This window comes from Annulohypoxylon maeteangense (genome assembly GCF_022496945.1).
Source record: "Annulohypoxylon maeteangense strain CBS 123835 unplaced genomic scaffold GGS22scaffold_1, whole genome shotgun sequence".
Classification (NCBI taxonomy): Eukaryota; Fungi; Ascomycota; class Sordariomycetes; order Xylariales; family Hypoxylaceae; genus Annulohypoxylon; species Annulohypoxylon maeteangense.
Genome location: NW_025953248.1, coordinates 1,327,721 through 1,343,071, shown reverse-complemented (window position 1 = coordinate 1,343,071; position 15,351 = coordinate 1,327,721). Strand labels below are relative to the sequence as shown.

Genomic DNA, 15,351 nt, shown 5'->3' with positions numbered 1-15,351 from the left:
TACAGCGATAGAAACAATTAAACTTGTGCATTCTATTAGGTATCAACTAAACTTGCTTGCTACTCGCAGACCAGCACTGCTTTGATTTTTTTTTCTCTAAACTAGGTACCGTACCCATTAACACCACCATCCATCCCCCTTTACGAGTCCGCAGACCCAACTGACTCGTCGAATACGTCCCGTCCCCAAGAATTCGATAATACACGCGCGCGCGCGTCCAGAGACGCACTGGGCTCTAGACGTCCTTATTTGCCAACCCCCGTTCCCTTTTTTATACCGCCGTGCCTGGTAATCTTCGTGGATTAAATCTCGTCGGCTCGTTGAAAGAATATAATCTGTCCTGCGAAGAAAAAGAAGGGAAAAAATAGGGTGGGGTTTGAAAACTCCAAATGGTGAAGGTGGTAGTAATGTGATCCAATGCGGACTGTAGATGACCATGTTCATACATAGAATATATTTATAAAAAGACATATTTAGAAGGGTAAGTGACGCGCTAAGTGTAAGCGTCTAGATGCCTGCATCGCCGGCAGCTTTCACGTCGGTTGGGGGGTACTGCTGATACTAGCCTGCGAGCCCCTGAGCCGATGTACTAACTGGGCGGGCGGGCGGTACGCTCGCGGGGATATCCCCGTCGGATTCGGAGTCCGAAGAAGAGTCGTCGTCTTTCACGAGGATGGGTGCCGAGGCCGAGTTGCTTCGTTGAGTAGGCGTCGATTCCTCCATAGTAGTGTCTTCCGGAGAGGCCTGGTTTGGGTGTGGGATGTGGGACGAGACGCGATAACCTTTCTTTTGAAGAGACGAGAGGCTGTTTTGGGCGAGCTCTTGGACTTGTGAAAGTTGCGATGGCGGGGAGGCGGATGAACGTTTCGCTAATGTAGGGTCGGCTGTAGCCGCTGTTGCGCTGGATCCGCCTAAGCCCGCATTCATGTCCGGGGCGGGTAAATGTTTGCTTTTATGCTCTAGGTCACCGTTGGCGGGAGTATCAGCAACGTTAAAGGCATTGACGAGGGTGAGAATGGGGTCGTCGTTGGAAGTTTGTGCGCTAACATAGCCAGAACCATCGTCAGTTCGTCGACGTTTGGCGCTCGGCGTATCGTCTGGATTATTCATGGCGTTATACTTCCACCCCATTCGTTGTCGTTCATTATCAATCTCGGCTCTTGTGCGTCGGTTTCGGAGGCGGACTCCATACTTCTTTCGTATGATACTTTGCTTTGTACTGAAGCTATTCTGAAGGCCCTCGAGCTTGACCTGCCTTTGAGCAGGATCCTGGATTTGTTCCGCTTCTTTGAAGCGGGCAGTGTACGTAATTTCGGCTTGCCGGAGTTCGTCATTCAATCGCTCCAACGTACTAGGATGGAGGTGGGCGTAGGGGTCGTGGTCCTTAATTTGGGATCCTGGTGTTGAAGCTGCACTTCCCTTAGGCTGTATTGGCGTTGCGAGGGGCTGAGAGGGAAGGGGAGCCTCATGGAAGGTTCGAGGTGGAGGTAAGTTAGACGGGGGATGAATAGGGCTATTATTGCCTGACGAAAGCGTGATAGGTGATATAGTATTTGTGGGTGCTTTGGGGGTTGCTGGCATTGTACCATGCTCTCCACATACATGGTTGGCGATATGCTGTTGTTTATGTGAGCCTCTCCAACCATAAAAAGGCAGAAAAACACATCCACTTACATATTGCTGACCAACTTTGGTTAGAAAACCAGCGCCACAATGCTTGCACGCAAGTGGAAATCCTTCCTTGCTCTGTGGTTGCTTGGTACACACCTGTTTCTGGACGTGCTGTATCCGGTTCAGTAGTAGATCTGGATGAAAGACCAGGGGGACTCACATATTCATAAGGTTGAGTGTTTTCGAATTTGCGCCAACACAGAGGGCATTGCAAAATAGGAGCAAGGTTACGTCCTTGCTGCAGCGATGGAAGGCTTTGTCTATGTTGCGATCTCAAAGCTGGGTCGACTATTGAATCAGGGGACGGGTCGAAGTGTGCTGGTGTCGGGTTGAAGTTAGATCCGTCTTCCTTATGATCCTCAATGACGTCACTGTTCTCATAGCCAAGACGCTCAGCTCTAGCAAGGGCGTTGATGAGAGAGCGGGCATCGATTGTTTTTAGTCGTCTCTCTAACGCACAGTCAAGAAAGTAGTCACTAGCTTTTTGTAATATCTCATCGGCTAATTCGTCTAAATCAGGTGTCATGAAATGTGAAATAATCTCATGTTTCGACTCGGTCACCATCTTGGCACCAAAATCCTTAATAGACCTTCGGATGATAACCCCGTTTGAATGATGAATAACAGCATTCAACTAATTATTGCGTTAGCAAATGAAGAATTATGATATTAGGTATCGCAAAGATGAAGGTAAAATGAAATGGCATCGAAGCCTGTGTTTTGTAAATATTCTCGAGCGAAATGAGGGACATAAGACAGACTGGTCTATCCTCATACGAAAGAAAGAGGACGGATTCGATCAAATTTCCATAAGCGCTTTGATTATCTAGTGATCATGGAGATTTTCAAGAGATGCCTAAATTGAAAAAAGAATGTGTTCCGTGCTTTAGGTGAAATAGAAGGTAACCCGAATAATCTCAACTATGAGTGGTGAGAGCGAAGTGCTGACTAATGAATTGCACCAAGGGGATAGAGAGAGATATTCACATAGGATAGGATGAGATGAAAAGGGGTCCATAATAAGAATCCGCCTTAGCTATCTTCGGTAGGTATAGGTAGAAATGACTTACAAGAAATGCATGATGAAATTCCGAGCCTAGTAAGCACTTCTGCCAATTATCACGGACGGCTCTCCTAACAGCTGAAGATACAGATTGCTGCATAGCATGCGTAAGTCGTGATTGATCCTCAACGAACTTGGGGTTCTCTAGGTGATGTTCCCTCTTGGGGGAAGGAAAGCCTTGTGAGGTAGGGTGCGATTGGGTGCTGCTTTTCCGTGAATATGTTCCGGGCGGATCCACGATGGAGACCTTGTGAGATGAATTCCCTGAGGCCTTGAAGCGCGCAGGACTCCGTTGATGGGGCGGTGTTTGAGCTAAAGGCGGCCCAGGCAAAGGGATATTTGGTAGCTTTGATGGTGCTGCTGCTATCGGCGGAAGCGTAGATGCTGGCGAGGGTGTGGGTATCGACGCGGTAGTTCCTGTTGTCTGAGACGGTGCAGATGGCTGGGCGGATGTAGTTACACTTGGTGATCCTATCGCCGGTGATTGTGGCCTTGATCCGTTGACCCCATTACCGTTGAGGCCATTGATACTCCTAGGAAGGCCATTTGCATAATGGGTCATTAGATCCACCGGGGGTTGAACCGGCGATGGAAGCCGTGCAGAAGTTGGACTAGGACCGGATCTCGGCTCAGGTCCGGATTCATTCGGGGCTGGCGCTGATTGTGTTTGAGTTTCCATGACGATGTAGCTCGAATACTAGCATTGGGGTTTGTTGGATTGCAATAGGTTCCTCAGATTCCTCAAAGTCTCACGCGTTCTAAGATTGTCGTAAAATCGCTAAATAACGTACTATAGATGCAGTATAACAGGTACGTTTTAGGGGATTTTGTTGTGGAGACGCGCGTTTTATGGCGTTCCTAAATATTCAATATCCAGGCGTTTGACTGTTTGCACTTTGCGCTTTGCGCCTGCTTGTCACCCACCTGCCAGGTGCGCAGTTGACCTAAAATAAAAATAATATCCCTCCCAAGTTTGGCAAGTACTCCCGTATTTTTTCAGGGCTGTTTGACGCTGTTGGAGTCTAGTGAAATCAATTAGCATATATGATGCCTGCACGTTGGATGTGACAGTTATGAACCAACGACTTTTAAGCTTATTATGAACTTCACTTACTGGCTATGATATTACCACTGTGAGAGCTCTTTTCTATAGCTATAGAGTCATAGCTATAACGTCCAATGCACCAAAAAACCAAGTTAGATTTGAATTTAATAATGAGCAAACGGCAAACAGCAAATGCGCAAAATGAAATGGACGTTCCGGATTATTATGTCTTTTTTTTTTCTAATGGGGTGGAGCCTAATAATTTATTAGTAGCTGATTTTACCTCCGATTAGCGTCGATTAAATACATAAAGTACACTTAATATTCGGGCAACTTATAAGTGATCCACACTTTTATAAGTAAGGCGACGAATGATTGGCTCATTTTCCATTCTGCTACGCGAAAGGTGTGACATTGGTTTTTTTAACATGGAAGGTAAAATGTCTTGATCCGGATGAATTATTAAGTTGCCAATAATATCCGTGCTTTCAGTACTATTTCGAGTAAGGTCCAAGGGTTAAGTATCTTTAGTATCTTTTTTTCCCTCCATCCTTACATTACATATTCCTCCTATTCCTATTGATTACATTTCTTTTCCCCGCCAACCTGGAAACTTGACACATTACTTTCCTTTATTAATATATCTTCATTACGTGACCTCAGCTCTCTTAATTTACTCATGCGCATTCGCGTTCGATTTATAATGTCTCACTACCTGTCATCTCCTAACCTTGATGACTACTAGATGAGTTGCGAACGTTGCAAATGATGCAAATGATATCTCAATCGATCTCGGGAAGTTGTGTAAGACAACAGATCCATTGAACAGCCTATCCCATCCAAGATCTCCCTCTGAAGAAATTAGAAAGTCGCACAAGTCTTCGGCTGGTTTATCTTGCTTTACGGCCGGCTGAAGAGGAATACATATAAGGTGTCCACGTATCAACTACGTACATACATCAGCTACTTTACAGCTACTGTACAGCTACTGTATTTAGCCTATTTATCAAAGCCGTTTGATAAATGAGCAATCATCTGCCTAACGGCATGATATTATTGAGAGCTTGCATGCTTCCCCGGATCCTTTTCCACGGTTCCTACCGGTACGTACCCGGCAATCATTTTTACCGTGCGACCCTCCTCTGAATATTCTCTGATTAATACCTATTCAAACCCCACGGACTTTAAACTCGTACTGTTCTCCGCGGTCAAGATAAACCACCCGCTCACTCCAACCATTCTCGTCGACCTCCTTTTTGAAGTCCGACAGGGATGACAAGAAAACGTCGTAGTCGTCGTAATGGATTGGAATAGTCAAGTCCGGATTAATAAGCTGCATTAGCTGTATGCCCTGTTTGGCATCCATTGTAACCATGACTAAAGGCATCGATGGTCCAGGAATCGTCGTGCCTCCCAAGTGTACTAACATGAGATCAATTTTCTGATTGCGAAGCCGCTTCGGGATCTCTTTGAGTTCGTCCACGAATAGCGTGTCGCCGGAGATGTATATGCAGTATCCTGTATCGATGCAGTCCGGATCGCCGCCGGTTGGAGCCTTGAAGCTGGAGCCAAACTCGAGGAGCCACCCATTCGTTGGCGGCACGGCTTTGAGTAAGTCGTTGGCCTTAGCGAGTGGTCCCGGGGGGACATGCTTTCCCGGCATCCCGGTCACTTTGATGACGGGTACTTTGCCATATCCACCGGCGTGCGATGGTTCTTTACGGTCAATGTGGAGCATGATGCTCTCGAAGAAACCGAGACCATGAACGGATTGAAATGGGTCATCCCTGGATCCACCCGTGAGGCATTCCTTGGCATGCGGAGTGGTGATAATGTCGAACGCCCTATTCAACGATTTCTCGACCAGCCGGTCAAAATGATCTTCGTGGTAGTGAGATAACAGAATACAGTCAAGTGCTGGCAGCTCGTGTAAGTCCACAGCTGGATTTGTCTTTCTCTGCGCAGTCACTCCTGGTCCTAGATGGACATGATCTCCGGTGTGTAAGAAGTTCGGATCGGTAAGTATCCGAATTCCTTGCCACTCAATTATCGTCGTCGCTGTGCCGATGAAGTAAACACTCGCATCTTCATTGAGTTTTGATCCTCGAGGATCCGTAAACACTCTATTCACCGGCAATGTTGCATTGTCCTCGTTAGGTGTTGCCTCATCTCTAAGTAAGGGCCGCCTCTTTGACGCGTTAAGATGAATGTGGCGCATTGAAGTCATTCTTAACCCTAATGCCCTTCTAATATATCAATTTAGGAGGATATTGAATTTTTCGTCATTTTTAAACTATTCGTAGATAGGCGCTGTACGAGTGTCATGACGTGGACGTCCATGATGGATGATGTAATATACTTATATCGACTGCAATAGACTCTCCATGTGATTCACTCTCTCTTTCGAAGCTTTAGAATGAACCTTCTGGATTGACAAGAGCGGTTTAAAGTCTATGGATAATCATGTGGTCGTACTTGGTTTAGTGAAGGGCTGTTATGAACCTTGGTTATTAGAATGTGGCACAGTGAAGCTTATTGCTGTTGAAGTTAGGTAGGTACCTCGGTGTCCAGGTGGGTAATTGCTTCTAACCCAAATTCAACTTCGTTGCCCAGGAATTTAGGATAAGTACCTAACTATAAATCATTTAACTACCGTAGGTAAATACCAGGATCTGAAATAAACCTAGGAGCAATACCTAGGGTATAGCATAGGGCATATGAGAAACCAAGGGAGATGAAACTAATTTATAATATTTTGTGTTTTATATCTAGGTATCTTCTAGTATCTCATAATTCATATGAATATATGCATAGCTTCCGTGCCGGTACCCACTGGCAGGTATTATTCAATCTGCTATATTTTTATTATATAGGTAGTTACCACTATATTCATGGCCCACTTCTTATTTACGCCCTCCTGCTGGGCCTGCTTCTATCACACGCCCGGCGTCCAATCTTATGAAGTAGTCGGCATCTTTCACTGCCTCTAATCGATGAGCGATCGTGATCACTGTGCTACCCCTTAGTTCTGCTAAGAGGACGTCTTGGATTGCTAGGGCGGTCTTCTTATCAATCGAGGCAGTTGCCTCGTCTAAGATAATAATAGGGCTCTTCCTAAGAATGGCCCGGCCGATACCAATTAATTGACGCTGGCCCTGGCTGAGGTTTTTGCCCCCAACGTCAACGATAGAGCTGAGAGACCACTTGGGTCCTAGTACTCTAAACAAGGCCTCTTGGCATTCCTCGTCCGAGTGTTGCTCCATCGGGTCTAGGTTCTCTCGAATTGTGCCTGGGAATAGCACCGGGTCCTGGGCCACAAAGCTGATCCGCTGGCGCCAGGTATGTACATCAATCTTGGATATATCATGGTTTCCAACACGGATCCGCCCCTCTGTTGGATGCATTGTTGCGAGAAGGGCGAGCGCGAGCGTAGACTTGCCGGACCCTGTTCGTCCCAGCACCGCGCAGGTTGCCCCACTAGGAATTGTGAAGGAGACATTCGTTAAAGAAGGTTCGAGGTGCGGTGCATATTTGATCGTTACTGAATCGAATGTGATGCTGTCTTGGTATGAAGGCCAATGAGGAGGTGGTTTGACGTCTCCATTTGGCTCTTCTTCTAGATCTAAGAGTTCAACCACCCTCTCCACAGACACGAAGTCCATTTGAAGTTGGCCGTATGTCTTACATAGGACATGAGTAGCTTCGACGAACTGCGTAGCACTTGTGAGCACGAAAGCGATTAAACCAGATGAAAGTCCTTGGTATAAGCCCAGAAGCGTTAGGACGAATATTGAAACTGCGGATAATATATCATATCGATATTGGAGCCATGACTGTAAGCTCCAGTAGAAGTGGTCCATTTTCTGGAAGGTATCGGTGGCGGAAATGTTGCGATTCTGGAAGACTGCTTGCGCTTTGAATGCTCGGATAGTAGCCAGACCGTCGGCGAGAATGCCGAAATTCGACATCAATGGACTGAGAGTGACCATTTCCAATCTGCGGAGATTTTGTGAGGTTGGCAAGAACCACCTAAAGATAACAATGAACCAGATGGTCATTGCGATGGCGAAGATGAAGAATATGGGAGTTGTGAAGGCGATGACAGTCATGGAAGCTAGCCATGTCAGAGACCAAAAAGCTGAATTTTGGAGTGGTTGTATGACACCACCATCCAGCATTCCAATGTCGGAAGTCAATCGATTCATCAAGCGCCCTACCGGGGTAACATCGTAAAAGCGGAACGTCGCACTGCTGACTTGATTAATAGCCCTGGTGAACAAGTTCTTGGCCGCTCTATATAGGATGAGTGTAAGGCCGCACTGGGTAAGGAAGTAGAAAAATGTTAAAACAATCCCGATAATTGTATACCATACTAGCCATGGCTTAACGTCGTCTTCCGGACTAGGTAGCCCGTCGAAGATGCCGTCCGCAATGTCAGATGGACTCGATAGTTGGGCCTCGATGCTTCCATATGCTTCACCCCATGCCTTTAGGAACCAGTAGTTGAATATACGAGCGAAGCGGAAAAGCGCAAATATTCCGATGACAGCAAACCAGTATGTCAGCCTGCCTGCCTTAATATATGTCCAGTAAACCCTAGCCAGAACGCCACCTGATGCTCGATTTTCCTCCGATACGAATTTGTCTGGGATGGCGGCGTTCGCTAATTCTTCTGTGATTACCTCGGCTTGATCATCGAAAACAACATTTTTCTTTTGTGTGAGTGCGTCAAATTCTCCGGGGTATTCGTCCGAGGAGAAAACACGAGCTTTGCCATTAGTAATCTCAACAACTTGATCCGCCAGCGCCAAACACAGGTCAACCCGATGTGTTACTAAGATGACGGTGCGGCCCTTCAAAAGAGATCCATGAAAGAGTTTGCTGACAATAGATTGTGCTGTCGAATGATCGAGAGCCGCAAGCGGGTCATCAAGCAGTAGAAAACGGGACTGGCAGTATACAGCTCTTGCTAATGCGACTCGTGCTTTCTGGCCGCCAGAAAGACCAATGCCATTCTCTCCAATATTCGATTTATCCCCATGGGGAAAGTTGGCCAAATCGGGCAGTAATTCACAGGCATCGAGGACCTCGTTGTATCTACTTTTGTCCAAAGGGAAGTTGAAGAGAATGTTGTCTCGGATGTTCATGTTTTGAAGCCATGGAGACTGGGCACAATAGCCCACCATTTCGTTTGGTAGAGTGCATTCTCCCTTCACTTGGTCGAGCTCGCCTAAAATAGCCTCCAATAACGCTGTCTTTCCCGAACCGACCTTACCATGAATTAGAGTAAGGCCAGGGGGGAATTGCAAAGTCAAATCTTCCAACACAAGTTTTCCATTGGTCGGCCACACAAATGATGCACCTTGAAACTCGATCTCGGAGGGTATATCGTTATAACCGCGCTCTTCCTTGTCCGGTTCGCGCATGAAGCTCTCGAGACGCTCTATCGCTAGAGAGGCGTTAATAAGCACCGTTATCAAGCCAGGTAATTCTTTTAAACTCGATTCAAGCAGTCCGAAGAGAGATAGAGCGGGGAATGCCACGTGAACCGGTAACGGGCGCCCTGCAATATATGTTACTGCAAAGAAAGTGAATACGGGGAAGAGAGCACCAGCAGCGAGATTGGAGGTATTAACTCCGATGCTCCACAAGCTGGTAACAACTCTCAGATGCAACTCTTTCGCTCGTGCTTCCATGATGTTGCCCAGCCACTTAGACTGCCAATCATACCAGCGAAGAGGTCTGATAGCCTCAACGAATTGCGTAGTCGCCTGAAGCCTAACGTCCGTCGCAGCTCTTCGACGCCTTTCAACTTTTACTTGTGAACGAATGAACCACCCGTTCAACAGTTGGAGAACGAGCGCCCAAGCCACACCAAAAAGACATGGCCAACCTAGCAACTGCCAGATAAGGACAAGGGAGAATACTAGCTGCAATGGTTTTGTAAGTAGAGATGGAAACTCCCAAAATCGCTGGGCCACCTCATAAGCGTCATTTCTCATCAAGTTAAGAATTTTGCCCATTGTTGCTGGCTGATCTGCGTTAGATCCGATTTCATTTTGGTCCTTAGACTTTCGAAGCCTCAAGAATTCAAGAAGGCGACCAAAGCGGGATTTCTCGGGCTCTTGGATCTCTCCAAGTAGTGGCGTTTCTTCGTCGGGCTCGATGCCATTTTCTTGGGGAGGTTCTCCCAAATCCGTGCGGAGTCCGAACGATTTTCGTGATAACGTTTTGGCGTAGACTGCAGTAAGTAACTCGCCACGCGACCTCTCGTATGCGCGACGACTATACCATGTCTGGAAGACGCTCGATTGCGCAGCGACAATGCGTACGAACAAAATGGCGAAGGCGTAGAAAACGGCATCCTTAGTATCGACAGGACCTCCCTCGATAGACTCGAGTAAGCGCTGCAGAAGAGCAGGGTTCGCGAGATTCGCTGTGGTCTCTATAATTCCAAGAAAGGTAATGATAAACAAATCCAAGCCATTCGCCAAAAGCAATCGTTTTATAATCGAACCCGTAAGATCTCGGAATAACATGTGCAACCTCTCATGCTGGAAATCATATGGCAGTACCCAAACATCCTCATCATTAAACGTATCCTTAAATCCTTTAGTAATTAGTGGAGATAGCCAAGAAACAGTCATAAATTGCCACAAGCTCAAATTGTCCTCAGGGCTGCGAAGTTGAGAAGTTGGAGGGAAGGTAGAATTTGCAATTCCGGTCGGATCAAGGCTCGGATCTCGCAAGGGCATCGAGAGGATGAGGAATATGGTGGCTAACGCCACTCCGACGCTAGCGACGTGGATTATATTCACACGTTCCGTCTCATTGTACCATGCCACCAACGAGATCAACCCGCAGACGGTAATTGTAATGGATATTATTAGTAACGTCTTTGGCGTCTTGCTCGGGCGGCCCACGATCGTAATGAACAGAGCCACAACCCACGGCGCGATCTCCAAGATTCTGACGGTGTTAAAAGGCGGTGATACAGCGACCAGGATCGCTAGGACGAGTCCGATCGTAGACAGGGCCGCAAGACAAAAACTCCAAAAACTCCAACGCCTCGTACGAATTCCAGACAATAGTGCCACCTCTTCTTTAGCAAAAGGGCGAATCCATTGTGGTGCTCGAGGGAAGAGACCGCGGGTGATGTACAGGAATAAACACGTGCCCGCAATTGCAGCTTGCGCGATTGAGGCTCGAGAGATGACGTCCATAGAGGCTAGGGTATGGCGGGAGACCGATTGGTCTTGGGAAGAAAAGAACGAAGGCTTTTGTCTTGGAAAAGATTTAAGAAATTCGAGAAAGTCATATTGATCGATATATCTATTATTCATTGCGTGTGATGAAAAAGATGTTCTTTAAACCGTACCCATAATCTTGTATATAAACAACGACGAGCACCCAACGACCTTTGCAGACAAGCCTCGGAACCTTAAAAACGGGTGATCGTCAATTAGTTAAGAGGCGGAGATTGGATGTAGGTACGTAAGCCGGCAACGAAGTTTGAACTCTTTGTAGAAAAGTATGGCGAGCTGCGCCTGCCCAACTCCCCAATTATCCCGTTGAGTCCTTGCTGCCCTTAAGGAAACCAACTCACTTAGTTTCTGATTAGTTATAGTGATTGTAACACAAAACTCAGTTGCGGCAAAAGTCTATAGGATATATGCAGAAGAAGAGAATACGCGCGGTGATACTACAATTGGAACTAAGAAAGTTTAAAGCTGTGTATTGTCGCTCAAAGTTCCGTGGGGGAATAAGCTTCAATATGTAAGGCGCCACAACCGGTAAGGCGTCCTTGGCCCACATGTTAGTTTCCAACCTCCTGGCACCTGGAAGCAGCTGCGAAGCGCCTAAATCGCTCGATTATACCATGTTTCTTATCGCAAACACCTTTGCCGATTGGCGTATGCACGCGGATTGGGCAGACAATTCCGATTGCACCATTCTAAAGGGGTATTGTGTATTTGAACAGCCATTACATACACCACACTATATTAATGGTGAAGCCACTGGCGGTTAAGATCGAGATTCGGAAGAATAGGCGAATTAAACAACTTAAAACACGGTTCCCTTCTCAGTGGCTACATACACCTTCATGCGAATACTTATTAATGTGCGTAGTACCTCTCAAGTAATTTAGGGATATCATAGAAGCACCAATCTACCTATCTATCTTCTGCATTGGTATCGCAAGCATTACCAGAGGGTATCCAGGAGACAGACGGTTCCAAAGGAGTTACGCTAAAGCATGTCTAGGTAAACAACCTTCCTGACATGGTTTAAACCGGTTCTCCGATACAGGCAAGCATAAGCCTCTCGTAATCACCGCTCGTCTCGCCTTTGATGCGGCTGGCAAGACTTCGTCGGTAGCGCTGTTGGAATGCCCCGTTGACATTCGCCATCTGCTGCCTATCCCAATGATATCTCACCACCCTCGAAACGAGTAGATGGTCCTTCGTCCCTAGACCTGCCATTGCGTCTTCGAGTAGCGCAGCCGCGTGCATGTACTTGTCAACAGCATTGCGCAGTTGATATAACAGGGCCTCTTCCATGTGACCACTAAATTCCTATTAAAAAAGTTAGCACCAGTCAACATTAACCGCGACCTGTGGAATTCAACTTACCTTCCTGATGACGTCTTCCAACCGTCGTCTGAATTTTTGCTCGTAAGCGTGATTGATAGCCCGAATTTGATTATCATTTCGTGTGGATAGAATCGAGCACACCATCATTTCATCCGTACCCACTTTGCCCTCCGTAGCACGGTATAACTCCATCACGTCCTGGTCAATAGCCTGGGGGATAACCGGGGCGCTGTCCTCGGCCCTGTTCGCTCCCAGCACGATTAAGAAATGCCTTTCCGTCTTCATGCTGAGGTCCCCTTTCACATCGTTCTCGAGCGACCGGTGGAACGTATGTCGGTACATACCCTTGATCGCATTCATATCCGCATTGCTGCGACTCAGCAACACGTCGTTGAGAACCTTCTCCTTCGTCCCAGGGCCGTCCATCGCGGAATTCAGCAGATGTACATCGTGGAGTAGCGGGCCCCTGACGAGCGCGACGAGTCCCGTCTCGAACCATCCCCTCGTCTCCGACACAATGTCCTTCTCCAACGTGCGGCTGAAGCTGCGGAAGTAGGCGGACTTGATCGCTTCGATCTGCAAGGGGTCTTTGGTGGCTAGGCTGCGGATTAATGCCTTCTCGTCCGTGCCGAAACCCTTCATGGCGCCCCGAAGCGCTCTTGCGTCGGCAGTCGCATCCCAGTTAATTATCTGGGGAGGGCCGTAGCCCACACTAGGTGCGGTGGGGGGGCCTACGGCAACAGGTGGCGGATACGATTGATATGCTTGCTGAGGCGGCGGTTGTGGTGGTGGCGCGCCGTATTGGCCCGGGGGCGGTCCATAACCTTGCTGGGGCGGCGGCGGCGGCGCTCCGTAACCCTGGTTCGGGGGATAACCACCGGCATGTCCTGGGTAGCCGCCTCCTTGGCCGGGGTACGGGTTTTGTTGCGGTGGTGGGGGAGGATATTGACCTCCTGGAGGGTAAGGGCTGCCTTGACCAGGATAACCCTGAGGTGGGGGATATTGACCCGGAGGAGGGTACTGCTGTGGAGGTGGTGGTTGGCCGTAGCCGGGATATCCACCCGACTGGCCGCCGTAATAAGGGTATGACATAGGCTTAAAGTTATATATCAGTAAATCTTATATCTGACAGGTCTTTTCTCAGTTGAAATTGATTTTAACGGCAGCTTCCCGTCTTCCGAAGCTTTAGAAAGACTCTACGTAAGCAATGCGGGGTTCGAATAAAAATGTGAGACCGGTAGATGAAGGGAGTACTAGGTTGCGATGGACGGCGTAGTACCAAGGTACGGAAATAAGAGAAACTAGGGGTAGAAGGGAGAAAAGCAAGACGATACAAATAGAAGATAGTTGATGATAATATATATCAAGTTTCAATTGAGGCTGTGAGTTCAATTTGCCAACAAAGAACTTTCCACTGATTACGATTATCGCTAATGACGTCTAGGCAGGCACGATTTACTCGATTAGTTTGCGTAGTGGAGGGCGCAGTTTACCGCCGACACTGAGACAGGGTTGATTTGTTTGTGGCTGAGCAACCTATTAGGTCAGGCGCCTACCCACTAAGCGGCCTCTAACAGATCACTAATAGCCCTAAAGGCACCGCCAAGCCTGGGGACGCGAAGCTCGCCGCCACAGGGAACAGGCAGCTACAAAACAGCCCTAGAGCCATGAAAAGCCAAGACAAGCCATCCAAACGGAGGTCCGAATACTATTACTATTTCATATTCACGAATACACATTTCATATGGGACGATTTACTTCGCAGATAGTTGCAAAACATGATTTCTATAAATGTCGAGGGTGCGAATTGAACGGCAATATACAGAACCTGAGCGTCTCCAAGCATGCCTCTATTGCACCAAGATCTTTCTCTAACCTCCCGCTTCTATGTACCACCTTTTGAGCGTCGCATCCAACTCCACCTCCAAACCACTACTCTTTCCTCAGAATGAGACAGTCTATTTGCCGTCAGTGCAGACAATGCTGCCAACCACGACCGTGTTGGTAGAGAGACGCGCCGGAGAATGGGCGGTCACGGGAGTGCTGTGCGAGCCAGTTCTGTGTCTTGTTAATAACTGATCCATCTCTTAGTAGCTATACCATCTGTAGCACTTACCCGTCGGTGCTCTTGTAGCCATAGCAGACAATCATCTCGATTTGAGCACCCTTGGTGGTACCGACGAGATAGATGGAAGAGACCTCGTTCAGGACGGGGTTTCCAGAGTAGACACCACCAATTCCGACCTCGATAGTCGCGTTCCTGAGGCCTGAGCCAGCGCCGCCGTGAGAAGACTCGATGTTGAGGATGGCAGAGGGTAGGCCATCATCGGCGAAAGCGCAGCCAACGAGGGCGAGGGTAGAGGCGATAAGAGTAGTGAACTGCATTTTGAATGTTGGGGTTTTGGTTGAGGTAGGTGTAGATTAAAGATTAAGTTGGTAAGGATTCTTGGTGAGTAGTAGATCGTTTGTATTGATGCTTGGATGAGGTTGAGGAGATTATTCCAAAACATAGGTCCTAATCATCATCTTTATAGAAAATCTTGAAGTCTTCTTCGAACCTTCTTCGGACTTCAGCCCCTTCAGCTTCATACGAAGCCGCTTTTCGCTTAACGTTCTTACGTGGTACCAACGACGTCGATCTTGACCATCAATGCCGGAGGCTGATGTCGACTATACGGCACACGAACGGCACAGCGCGGTAAGGATTTAGGGCGCTGACGGATCTTACATGAACCGCGATACAAGAGTTCGCATTCGGCGGGGAATACAGCAAGGTCGAGTGATTGCCTTTCAGCTGGAAACTCTATTGGATCCGGACGTCAAATTTTACGATCGTGAGAAGCCCCAATAATCCATCGGCGGTGAATACGACAATTTGGCTATGTTCACAAAACGATCAATCCGTCTGTGGCGCACATACCCAATCATGCGGGTTGTCCTATTAATGGTATCAACATTTTGATCGGCTTCTGCCTACA

At 47.6% G+C, this 15,351-nt stretch overlaps 5 protein-coding genes across 5 annotated transcripts; all 5 read right to left on the bottom strand.

Annotated features, from left to right (window-relative positions):
* Positions 1-12: 12 nt before the first annotated feature.
* On the bottom strand, positions 13-4,022 carry GGS22DRAFT_149314 (uncharacterized protein). The gene is made up of 5 exons (XM_047959126.1): positions 3,849-4,022; positions 2,742-3,756; positions 1,832-2,305; positions 1,675-1,782; positions 13-1,617 (listed from the first exon to the last, which is right to left on the bottom strand). Exons 2-5 carry the CDS (start codon positions 3,411-3,413, stop codon positions 562-564), a joined length of 2,310 nt encoding a protein of 769 aa, XP_047823693.1. The 5' UTR covers positions 3,414-3,756; positions 3,849-4,022; the 3' UTR covers positions 13-561.
* A 922-nt stretch (positions 4,023-4,944) lies between these two features.
* Positions 4,945-6,006, bottom strand: GGS22DRAFT_194200 (Metallo-hydrolase/oxidoreductase; the record flags this gene model as incomplete). Its single annotated transcript, XM_047965468.1, has 1 exon — positions 4,945-6,006. One exon carries the CDS (start codon positions 6,004-6,006, stop codon positions 4,948-4,950), a length of 1,059 nt encoding a protein of 352 aa, XP_047823692.1.
* Positions 6,007-6,509: 503 nt separating this feature from the next.
* GGS22DRAFT_149310 (canalicular multispecific organic anion transporter 1) lies at positions 6,510-11,470 on the bottom strand. The gene has a single exon (XM_047959125.1). The coding sequence runs from the start codon at positions 11,120-11,122 to the stop codon at positions 6,683-6,685; it is 4,440 nt and encodes a 1,479-aa protein (XP_047823691.1). The 5' UTR covers positions 11,123-11,470; the 3' UTR covers positions 6,510-6,682.
* A 270-nt stretch (positions 11,471-11,740) lies between these two features.
* GGS22DRAFT_4928 (uncharacterized protein) lies at positions 11,741-13,833 on the bottom strand. Its single transcript, XM_047967241.1, has 2 exons — positions 12,413-13,833; positions 11,741-12,355 (listed from the first exon to the last, which is right to left on the bottom strand). The coding sequence occupies exons 1-2, from the start codon at positions 13,463-13,465 to the stop codon at positions 12,068-12,070; spliced, it is 1,341 nt and encodes a 446-aa protein (XP_047823690.1). The 5' UTR covers positions 13,466-13,833; the 3' UTR covers positions 11,741-12,067.
* A 498-nt stretch (positions 13,834-14,331) lies between these two features.
* Positions 14,332-14,758, bottom strand: GGS22DRAFT_183203 (uncharacterized protein; the record flags this gene model as incomplete). Its single annotated transcript, XM_047964065.1, has 2 exons — positions 14,332-14,431; positions 14,490-14,758. The coding sequence occupies 2 exons, from the start codon at positions 14,756-14,758 to the stop codon at positions 14,332-14,334; spliced, it is 369 nt and encodes a 122-aa protein (XP_047823689.1).
* Positions 14,759-15,351: the final 593 nt, after the last annotated feature.

What these genes read in the sequence shown, in the direction of transcription:
- GGS22DRAFT_149314 (XM_047959126.1), bottom strand. Translation starts at nt 3,413, where the DNA reads ATGGAAACTCAAACACAATCAGCGCCAGCCCCGAATGAATCCGGACCT. An exon ending in AATTTCATCATGCATTTCTT is followed by an intron (nt 2,306 to 2,741) that starts GTAAGTCATTTC and finishes CGCAATAATTAG; the next exon opens with TTGAATGCTGTTATTCATCA. An exon ending in ACACTCAACCTTATGAATAT is followed by an intron (nt 1,783 to 1,831) that starts GTGAGTCCCCCT and finishes AACCGGATACAG; the next exon opens with CACGTCCAGAAACAGGTGTG.
- GGS22DRAFT_149310 (XM_047959125.1), bottom strand. Translation starts at nt 11,122, where the DNA reads ATGAATAATAGATATATCGATCAATATGACTTTCTCGAATTTCTTAAA.
- GGS22DRAFT_4928 (XM_047967241.1), bottom strand. Translation starts at nt 13,465, where the DNA reads ATGTCATACCCTTATTACGGCGGCCAGTCGGGTGGATATCCCGGCTAC. An exon ending in TGGAAGACGTCATCAGGAAG is followed by an intron (nt 12,356 to 12,412) that starts GTAAGTTGAATT and finishes CTTTTTTAATAG; the next exon opens with GAATTTAGTGGTCACATGGA.